Below are 11,173 nucleotides of genomic sequence, written 5' to 3' on the forward strand. Positions count from 1 at the left end.
AGGATGGATTTCCAGGGCCTCCTGGGATTTCAAATATATCGGGATATCCTGGAGATAGAGGTTCCCCAGGTCTAGATGGAGTGCCAGGTAATTCATGCCTTTTTCCCATCAGACATCAATAAAAGATTAAGTGCAAGGTTGTGCCCTCAGTCAACAATAGAAGATTAAGTACTGGGTTAGAACCAGCTGTCATTGTTATTTCAGCCTTGATTCAGTAAAATATCCCTATTAAACACAACACTAAAGTGCATGAATAATTGTTGGACAGAACTAATGGTACATCAAATAATAGGGACAGACCTCTTGAATGCAAAAGGCAGTTCCTGCAGGTTGTCCTAATGGAAGTGTTTGATTTTTGTGCAAATAACAGATTTAATCATCTAGAATTCTCTTAACAACTTTCTGAAGCATTACAATAAATTACTACTTCAAAATGTGAGGTCTGTGGCAGACTTGCAAGTCTACAGAATATTTTCTTAATAATTAAAAAAAATTTCCTACGTGAAATTACCATGCAAACTAAGTTACATTGGGAAGCATCAGCTCCTCTCTCTAAAAGTCCATATATAAAGTCTCACATATATGAAAGCCACTCTGTGTGTCTCAATATTTAGAGGCTGATATACCTGTTGTTTACTGGACTGCACAGTCATTTCAGCCTGTAATGCCACTGTGAAGAGCTTGTAGCAGAAATTCCAGGCGTCCCACTATAATTTTCATATGATGCTTGGAAATTTTAATGTAAACTCAACAAAAACTTACAATGGGCAAAGTGGCTGAAAACCAACAAAATACCTAGGTAATAACATGGAAAGTTAGTTGGCCTAACTCTGCATACTGATTCCCATGCCCCAGGCAGTCATTCGATATAAAATAAAAATAGAAGCAGTCAGGAGACTGGGGACAGGAACACCATCTCCCAGCTCTGACCTTGCCACATGCTTCTTGCATTTGTATCCACAAGTGCTACAGCTTCAACAGACAGCACAAGAAATCCCCAACTCAAAACCCTAGTTAGTAAGTCCCTCCATCCTTGGAAGCAAGGTCAAAATGTCATCTTAGGCAGCAGAGGTAACTGAAAAGAAACTTGTGAGGTTTAGCTTCAGGCAATTCTGGGAAAAAAAAAAGCTGTCCCCATGATTCCCAAGCAAGTATGAAGCAGTGATTTGTATCCAGGTGTGCCACTGAAGCACCAAGACACATGGAACAGTAAGTCCTTGCCTTGTTTACCACCTGGCACCAAGGTACTTGCTGCTCTCTGATTTCTCTCTAGTTACTTGGAGAATTCAAGATGAAGCAGCAAGACACCCAGTGAACTGCGGCATTTTCTGGCAAAGGGATAATTCGTTGAAGGCTCTATCTCAGCAGGCACCCTGCTTCTGCTGAAATCTTGCTTGAGATGACACTATGCTTTGTGGGAGCTTCATGCTCTGATTCCTGTGCCAGCCTGAGAGCAGGAGTGCTGAATAAGTCTACTGGGGAGCTAAGCATTAGCTTCCCACTTAAATTAAGGAAATAAAACCTGATGGGATGCAATTAGAAGTACTATTATTTCTTAAGTATGAACAGATTACAAGCTATCTGTGCTCTGAACAGGCTATCCAGGACTACAGGGGCAGCCTGGAATACCAGCTCCACCAGGAAGCAAAGGAGAAAGTGGACAGATAGGTGTGAGTGGACAAATTGGCCCAAAAGGAAGTAGAGGTGATCCTGGACCAGAAGGGAGACCTGGCATTCCCGGGTACCCTGGACCAAAAGGTAAAGATGGGAATTGCTGATCTTGGTCAGGGGCAGGGGAACCTCCTGTGCTACAGCAGCTTTAATACCATGACATTTGCACTTACTTGATCTGTGTTGAAATGCAGTAATGCCACCTGTCCTTTTGCATTAAAGGCCGTAAGGGTGAACAAGGTGTCATCGGCTTTATGGGCACAATAGGATTTCCGGGTGATTTGGGACCCATCGGACCCAAGGGAGACAGAGGCCTAACTGGTGAGTAAGTGCAGTCAGATGGGTGACTCCTTTCTAAACTTCTCATTTTGCAGCTCCACAGAGCCTGATCTAACTGGCCCTGCTTTGAGCAAGAGGTTGGGCTCAATGGCCCACAGTGTCCCTTCCAACCTATGTGACTCTGTGTGACTCCTGGCAAATGCCAGTGGACAGGTGCCTGAATTTAACATGGGGAGTCAACATTTGCCTTAATGAATTTATTTTGTATGAGGTGCCAATTCCAAAATCAGAGGCACTTTTTGGGTTAAAAGAGAGAATAATTCCTGATCTAAACTAATCCTGCAGAATAGACATACTGGATATTTGGAAATAGATGTTTAAAATCCTTCATTCCATCTCTACCATTGTGTATTTGTGTCTCCAGAAGCCCACCAAAAGATGGTGCTGCACCTCAGAGAGCTGTTGGCTGTTTGGGGAGAACTTCCTTATTTCCTGAGGGAGCAGTAGCATCATTCATTTCCTCCTGCTTATCTTTGTGCTCTTCAAGAGCAGACAATCACCATACACATGCACATTTCCCCAGTATAATAAATATAGCTGCTATACACATGGTGATGAGTTGCAGACCACAGTCCTTCTCTCACATATGCAGCCAAGTAACAGCAACATGTCCATGGATGAAAGCACATTAAGGAAAATACAGGGGGTGTTTTTAATCAAACTATCTCATTTTGCTTCCAATCACAGGCTTTCAAGGGCCTCCAGGCTCTCCTGGGCTGCCTCCTCTTCCTCCAAGGCTGGTTGCTGAGCAAGGTTCACCAGGCCCCCGTGGAAATATAGGACCTCAAGGGAGCCCAGGAGATTTGGGACCTCCGGGTCCACCAGGCGATCCAGGTAGGAATCGCACACTCAGAGTGAAAGCTCAGTTCCTTTTAGAAGAGTGAGGCCACCAAAGCACTGCTTTGGCTCTCTTCTACCTTAAATTCTGTGAGTCAGAAAGGAGAGTCAAGTTTTGGTCTTTCAAAGCTAGGGCTTGGCTTTTCTCCTCCTCCTAGCGTTCAGAATATAAGCAGAACAGGAAAAAGCTTTGACAACACTCACACTTGCCAAAGCAACATCAGATATGGATCTGATTTAAATCAAGACTGAACATCTTTGGTGGAAATGTGCACATCCTTGTGGATATGCTTTCAGCCCAGGGACTGCAGTGTTAGCAATGCATGGACCTGAGATCATGGACATCAGAGATGCGTGGTGGTAGCAAGAGTGAAAGATTAGGACTCACATTGTGGGGCTCATGTAGTGTTGATCCCAGCAACCTTTTCCAGTGAAGTCAGTGCTCTTTGCCTCAGGAAGCACCATAGGATCTTGGCTTTAGTGTAAATTGGTAGACCTGGCAGATAAGACCAAACATGCAAGCAGAGCACAAGTTAACAGAGTGGTAGCATGCTGATGTCTCTGCAGTCACTGTGCTTATAACCACTGTTGGTGCAAGGTTTCAGAGGCTCGCCGGGAAACCCAGGATTCCAGGGCAGGGGGGGCATTCCAGCTCCTCCCGGCTCCAGAGGTGAACAAGGAGCAACAGGGTTTCAGGGTCCGGTGGGATTTGAAGGTAAGACATCACACAGCACTTCTTCCCTTTTCCCATTTCACTGCCATAAATTGCGCTGTAGTTACAACATCGCTAGATGGGGAGGAGGGGAGGAGAGAGAAAGTTTGTGTCTTCACAGCTTCTTCCAAAGCGACAACTAACTTTTAACAGAGTTATCTTCAAGCAGCATTTTTGGATTAAGTTTTGATAGATGTAGATGTCAGTCCACTCATGTGAGTGAGTTTGTTCTGATCTGAGTGTTTTTTATATTGGTTTTCTCTGAAGTATTTCAGCCTAGTGTTTTACTGACAGTTACATTCATGGAAATGAATGGTTGGGTAAGTGGTACATGGATAGATTAAATTTAAAGGAACATATTTGTAAAAGAAATACCTGTATCCTTATTCAAACAAACAGTAGAAAGATTACTGTCTTAATTAGCTAAGTACACAGAGAAAAAGGTATTTGCAATGCATAGTTCTAACCATATGAAGCAAATGCAAACAATTAAAAAACTCTTGGTTAACCTTGGACTAAGAAAATCTTTTAAAGGAAACATATGCTCTTCTGTATTGTATAAATTATGCTCAAATTCATCAGAACTTTGTATGTGACTTTCCGTGGCTTTGATAGTGAAAGAGATCATCTTAGAAACCAGGGAGCCTGATCCAGGAGCAATCTACTTCAAAACCAACTGTTGTAATCCTGCAACTACAGCTCTTCTAACAATAATTTACCATTAGAAGAGGCATCATGCAATTAGGCTTTGCTCAGCTGGAATACCAGCTAGCATCAGAGCATTTATGGAAGCACAAACTCAGTTGTATTATTTCTTTCCCCCCCACTCTTCTAAGGTCAGCCTGGCCGCCCCGGTAGCCCTGGGCTACCAGGCATGCCGGGTCGCAGCGTCAGCATGGGCTACCTGCTGGTGAAGCACAGCCAGTCCGATCAAGAGCCAATGTGCCCAGTTGGCATGAACAAGCTCTGGAGTGGATACAGCCTGTTGTACTTCGAAGGACAAGAGAAAGCACACAACCAGGATCTAGGTACGTGCAGGTATTGCTGGCAGCAGCCTAAATCCCAGCTCTCTGGCTGAAATAAATAAATAAATAAAATATATATCTATAACGTAGAGAAAGCTGGGACTTCAGCAAACAGGCTTAGGAAACACCAACTTGAGAAGGTAAAAACTGTATGTCTGCATAGAGTACCCCTGCGAGAGCTTCTGCGAGTCATTACTGTTGTTCAAGCAGACCTGTAAAGCCAGCAAAACATTCTGGACCACAGGGTTTTACTGACATGTGCTTGGGAAGGAGCAGGAAATTGAAAATGTGCATTGTCTTCTGTGAGAATGGTTGCCACAATTTATTTTTTCTTTCTTTTTTAACAGGGCTGGCTGGCTCATGTTTGGCTCGTTTTAGTACCATGCCATTCCTCTACTGTAACCCTGGGGATATCTGTTATTATGCCAGTCGAAATGATAAGTCCTACTGGCTCTCAACTACAGCACCTCTTCCAATGATGCCCGTGGCAGAAGATGACATTAAGCCATATATCAGTCGCTGCTCAGTTTGTGAGGCCCCAGCTGTGGCGATTGCTGTCCACAGCCAAGAAGCATCTATTCCTCACTGCCCTGAAGGCTGGCGCAGTTTGTGGATCGGATATTCCTTCCTTATGGTATTTGTTCTCCAGTGTCACATTTTGTGTGGTGCTGGGTTTTAAGTTTGAGCCTTAGATACTCTTTTAGATCCAGCAACATCAAAACCATGCATCATACTGGGGAACTAGGGAACTACAAAACTAGTTTCTAGGAAGCAGAAGAAACAAGGTTTCTGTGAATTGCAGAGAAAATTGCCTTTTGTCACACCAGCATTTGGAGATCTTACTTTATGTACAAAAATAGTGCTTTGGAGCAGAGCACAGGGACAGCTGTGGATTAGCAAATAAAATTGCACTGAGGTGCAACAGTAGCCTACAAAGCATGTTCACAGCTAAAGATTGGGAATTACTTACATACTTCACTACGAAGAAGCTGATCTGGAGAAGAAAAAAATCCAAACTTTTCCTCTTCTTTTGGAAACTTAAAATCATTGATGTTTGGTTGAAGAGAAGCCAAAGTCTTTCACCTAGTCTGGAAAGAGAGACAGCCTCTTGTTGTTTTTAAAATTAAACTTCAGTGTTGTACCTCTAATGGCAACAGGAGCTGAGATGTATATCCCATGGCTTATAGGATCTGTTAGATCTTGTGATCTTACAGTTAGGAAATGGGATGTTACAGAAAAGCTTAGCATGAGGCGTGCAGTGCAATGCCTACTGAAGGGCCTGACCTGCTTTTCCTGCAAGACTGTACAGAGAGATCATGTAAGCACTGGAGGGCTTAACATGGTAAAGAGCAGATAGAATGTGTTAGTGAGTGCTCTGACAAATGCTCATTTTTCTGACTTGCTTGAAGTACATCAGAGTTAAAACCTGCACCAGTATGTCCATGTTGTTAACTCATTAGTGACCGGACTGAATGCTGAAGTAAACAAGGTTGGGAACAAAAAATGTATTTCTCTGGCAGAAAGCATCACAGAAGAACAACAGTCAATCTTTGCCACAAACCATTTGTTTGTCAAAAGCCAAAACCTTAAATTATTTTAGAAAATAAGGTAAAGAGAACTCTGATTTTTTTCATGTAGTTACAGGAATTGAAAAAAAAAAACACCACCACATTTTGAGAGGGCAGGTCAAATTTTTGACCAGCCCTATGTTTGACCTTTCTTTTGCTTCTATATAAAGCCCTGATACCAATCTCATAGTTACTTCACAAGAATTCCAAGTATTAAATAAATGTTTGCAAAGCACTGTGTAAACACTGAGCATTGTTAAGAGCAAAGTTGTTACCTTAGCAAGAATCTTTTGCCAGGACAAAGTCTGCCAGCACACAGTGAGAAGAGTTCACATTGTCCCAGCAAGCAAATGTGGGGTACACATTTTTGGCTCTCAGGCAACTGTGGAAGAAGTACAGCACACTTGGGGTTATCCTGGAGTACATACTGGTTTACTTCCCTGGCTTAAATTTGTCACCTCCTTCCCCTGGGTATGGCACAATCATGAACTCCTGCCCAAACAGCCTCTGAAGTCAGTAAGATTTCACAGAGCAAGGGCACTCCACCATTGTGCGTCCTGTAAAGGTAGGGTGGTGGAAACCTTGCAGAAGGATAAGCAGCCATGGCCAATGCAAGAGGTATCATGGGCATGGAGTTGGAGCTTGTACACTGAGTGTTAGGTTGCTCCCAAGCCAGGGCTCAAATACCATGCATAGTTTTTACTGACTGCTTCCCAGCTCCAACTGCACAGGCCTCAAAGCTGTAGTAATTTCTGTGGCTTTCTACCAACCTTGTTCTTGGAGAGGGATGCTAGGATGGTTTTGCTCCTGAACTTCATAGCAATGTCACAATTTTGTAAGAGAGCTGGAAGGCTGCAGCTTTGGGGTTTGGGTAGGAGGTTTTGGGGTAGAGGGAGTTGTTATTTGGGCTTTTAAAAAAAAACCAAACATCTAAGCCTCAACAATGTGTAAAAGACCAGCCAGAAATCAGAGTCCTTTACTTTGTTTAAAGATGGCCATTTCTGTTACTCATTTCTATGAACACAGTGGGCCTCTCGCAACATAAACCAAGCCAGCTACAGCTTGTGCTTTTATAATAAGGTGTTTATTAAAACATATTGGCTGTACCCAGACTTCTCCCTATATTTACAAAACTATTTAGCAACTTTATTTTCCAGCTGCTTTCCTTTATATTGCAAATCCCTTCAGTTTTCAACAGAAAATTAAACGGCTTCACTTAGAAATGCAGCTGTACAGCTCTTAAAGGGACAGAGGACATCTGTTTTGTTAGTGATGCCTTTGACAGAACAAAATTAACTTTCAGTTTGTTACCACAGTGCATGTCAAAGGGAATGGTTGAGTGGTGTAAAGATGCATGGTTTTGGTGTAATTTGCTGTCAAAGAATAAGCCTGTAATAATAAGAGAATTAGTTATACGTATAAAAGCTAATTTTTTTTTCCCCACAGTGCTCCTCATCTGTGATACACAGTAAGAAAGACTTTATAATTAGGGAAATTGAAGTTAGAGAGATGGTGGAAGGCTCTTCTCAGGGAGGAGAATCAAACAGATGAACAGGTTGTCCAGAGGGGTTGTGGAAACTCCACCTCTGAGGTATTAACAACTCAACAATGCCCTGGAGTGACTGAGGGCAACTTTGAAGTCGGTTCTGCTCTGAGCAGGGGCCTCGCTGAAGTGACTGACCTCCAGTGGGCACTTTCCACCTCAATCATATAGAATCACAGCATGGTTTAGGTTGGAAGGGACTTTAAAGATCATCTGGTCCAACACCCCTGCCATGGGCAGGGACACTTCCCACCAGACCAGGCTGCTCAAAGCCCTGTCCAACCTGGCCTTGAACAAGTGTTCAATCCTCCAATTCTAAGACTTCCAACAGTGAAAGTCTTAACTACGGAAAAGATGTTTGTCAGAAGAGTTTAAAGTGGCATCAACACATGGGCTAGCTCCTTTGTATAGCTAAAGCATAGTAAAGCAAAAGCCTTAAGCCTGACATAGTTGCAGGATTAGCCAACTTTCTGCTCTGGAGATAAGAATTAGGAGCAATTCTAGTGGTTTTTCTCATTTCCCACATGTAAGTTTTTGACAGCGTTGCCTGAGGTTGTACTCTGAACACTGCCCTCCTTGTCTCATATAGCACACTGCCGCTGGTGATGAAGGTGGAGGACAGTCGCTGGTGTCTCCTGGGAGCTGCCTGGAAGATTTCCGAGCAACTCCGTTCATCGAATGCAACGGCGCACGTGGAACCTGTCACTACTTCGCAAATAAATACAGCTTCTGGCTCACCACCATCGACCAGCCCTTCCAAAGCAAGCCCTCGGCAGATACGCTCAAGGCAGGACTCATCCGAAGCCATATCAGCAGATGTCAAGTCTGTATGAAAAATTTGTAGAAGCCTTTCCCGGTATAAGGAACCTGCTTATCGTGTGGGTCTTATACAGTGGGACCTTCTATGATGGTTAGATGTTTGAATAAATCACATTGGTGCTTTTCTTAACTTATTACCTCAAAAGCTGAATGGAAAGTTAATTTTTAAAAGTGTCTGTAAAAGCAAATTAAGTGTAACACAAATTAAGTCTAACACACAGATCTAGTGCTGTGTTCTCATACTATACAGTATATACGCATTTTTTTGCTAGTCTAACATTATGTCATTTGCCAAATGATACAAATACTCGCAGCTTTGAAACACCAAAGAAACTTCAGTAATAAATGGCTACCTTGGTCAGATACACATCACATTTACTTTAAGAGAATATATGTATCTTTTCTATTTACTGTATTTGTCACAACAGTAAATGCTAACAGCTGCAGTTGTAAAAAATTAACACAGGGTGATCAAAGTGCTAAACGCTTGCAAAATACTGAAAATATGCTCTGGAAAGTGCTTATGTCTAGCACTGAAACCTATCTTTGATGTCAGTATTTTATGCTTGGGCATTTCAAAGACACCCAAAACAATCATCTTTTTATTGTATTTGGTTGCGTTTTTTTTCAAGCCTTACCATGCTTAAGCACTTAACCACTGGCAAGAGCAGAGAAGCCCACAGGCCTCCAAAAATTACTGACCACTAAATGCAACTCTTCCTATTTTGGTAAGGAGACTATATGGTGAAGAGCAGCATATTATTTAACAAGCTTGCTAATTTTTTCCAGACATACCCCAGGCCAAAGGATCATTACAAAGGTCTCTTGCTCCACTGTGGTGTGGAGGTTTGTGTGTCACACTACTCACGCAGCAGTGGCACCAAGTGGATTTTGCACTGCAGCTTTTCCCCTCTGAAACCAAGCCACTCGTTGTTAACAGATTTTTAACCACGTGTGGCTGAAGCTGCCATCGTATCTATGGCAGGTTTTGCAGGGGAGTGTATTGCTCGATGCCATATGGCCCTCAAACACAGAGCTTCCAGCCCTGCCAGTTGCCTGTCGGAAGGCACACTGCCCTGGCAGCTGGGGACATGTGGCAATGTGGTGACCACCATCCCAATTTGCATAGAGCCATCCTTGCAAAAGCAAAGGGGAAGGCAGCAGGGCATGTATTTAGCACCGTCTTTTCCCATAGAGAACTAGGTTATTGCATGCCAGGCTTGATAAATGGCCAGAAAAGCTACCTTCTTCCTTCTACAGAAAAATGCCGTTTAGCCCATAGTTGTCTGTCACCACTGCAAGAGAGGGGGGCAAAAAGGATCAGCTGCAAATTTCCTATTCACTTAAACACTTACAACTGAAATTGAAGAGACTTTTATAGCGATGACAATGATTTTTCAACAGTTCACCTCACTCCTGCTTCAGGTGCTTCTTGGCTTTTGTAATTACATTCCATCCTCACTGTGTCATAAATAAAACCTGTTTTTTTTCTACACTTCTACTTGTTGATGATTTCCATTTTGTAAGCAGTGGTTTTCTGTACAATGCGTATGGACTGCCCTGTTTTATTACTTGGTTTGCACCTAAGGAATTAAGAAAGCACTATTAGAAAGCTCCCTCCACTGGCACTTAAAAGGGTCCAAGAAGCTGTGTTTCTAAAATCGCTTGTTTAAGCTGAGCCACTGAAATAGTATTTAATCAGTTTTAAGGAAGAACAAGTTAAGCCAACAAATTGTGATGTTGCAGATTAAAGCAAGGTATTATACATGCTCTACAATCTTCAGGAAACCAACATTAACCAAACATGACAAGTGTTACCTCTGCAAAAAATAGAAAGTAGAAATTAAATTAAAGGATTTTAGCTAGCACGCTGTCTAACCTAGATTAGGTGTACATATAATTAGATATATCCATAAACAGAGAAATTACCTGAGCTTGGAATGAGCTCTCTGGCCATGCTGTAGCTGTGAAAGGTAGCCTCTGAACAAATTAATCACATGCTAATTGCTCCAGCTAAGCAAAATACAATTGAAAACACTGCAGTCGGCATGAGCCAAACATAGTCCACATTTGCAAATTCTTTTAAATTACACATGGCAGTAACGAACACTCAAGAATCATCAATTAATTTACCTCTTCCAGGTGTTGCTAAAGATCAGTGGTTGTGAGATGATCACACAGTTATCACTTGCGGTGTTTACAGTGTGCAACTCCAGCAACGCAGCACATTCAGGGTTTTAAGAGAATTCAAGTGGAAGTTATACAAGTCTGTAAAAACTGATGATTTCAACAACAGCAGCAAATTATTTGGATTTTCATGGCTAATACATTGCCATAATCTTCCCACACAGTGAATTTTTTTGCATATAAAACTTTTAACAGATAGGTCTTCCTCTAACAGTTGCTGTGTCTCCTAATTTTCTCTGACTCATATATGCTGATCTTAATAAGGTTGTTCAGCCTGGTATCAGCACTGCATTGAGTTGAACGCTCAGGCACGGTACAGGAAAAAACAAACAAACCACAAAACCCCCACATGGTGCCACATGGACTTGAACTTTTGTACTTTGTTTGTGTACGTCATGTGCCTCAGGTCTGTGTACTCGTACCTGTGTTTCTCCAAAGCCTGCGTAATCGCTGTTAGAGAAAGGGAGGGAGC

The 11,173-nt window shown here is 42.4% G+C and overlaps 1 protein-coding gene across 1 annotated transcript in view; it reads left to right on the top strand.

Moving 5' to 3' along the window:
- The window catches only part of COL4A2 (collagen, type IV, alpha 2), a gene marked incomplete at its 5' end in the record, with an annotated part of 32,031 nt that extends 23,180 nt beyond the window's left edge, over positions 1 to 8,851 (top strand). The window contains 8 exons of the mRNA XM_010185552.1: positions 3 to 87; positions 1,597 to 1,758; positions 1,894 to 1,992; positions 2,698 to 2,844; positions 3,446 to 3,562; positions 4,396 to 4,587; positions 4,932 to 5,218; positions 8,285 to 8,851. Coding sequence (XP_010183854.1) covers positions 3 to 87; positions 1,597 to 1,758; positions 1,894 to 1,992; positions 2,698 to 2,844; positions 3,446 to 3,562; positions 4,396 to 4,587; positions 4,932 to 5,218; positions 8,285 to 8,539 — 1,344 coding nt within the window. The remainder of the gene's footprint in view (positions 1 to 2; positions 88 to 1,596; positions 1,759 to 1,893; positions 1,993 to 2,697; positions 2,845 to 3,445; positions 3,563 to 4,395; positions 4,588 to 4,931; positions 5,219 to 8,284) is intronic.
- Between the last annotated feature and the right edge of the window lie 2,322 nt (positions 8,852 to 11,173).

This window comes from Mesitornis unicolor, unplaced genomic scaffold (genome assembly GCF_000695765.1).
Source record: "Mesitornis unicolor isolate BGI_N332 unplaced genomic scaffold, ASM69576v1 scaffold18665, whole genome shotgun sequence".
In the NCBI taxonomy this organism is placed as follows: domain Eukaryota; kingdom Metazoa; phylum Chordata; class Aves; order Mesitornithiformes; family Mesitornithidae; genus Mesitornis; species Mesitornis unicolor.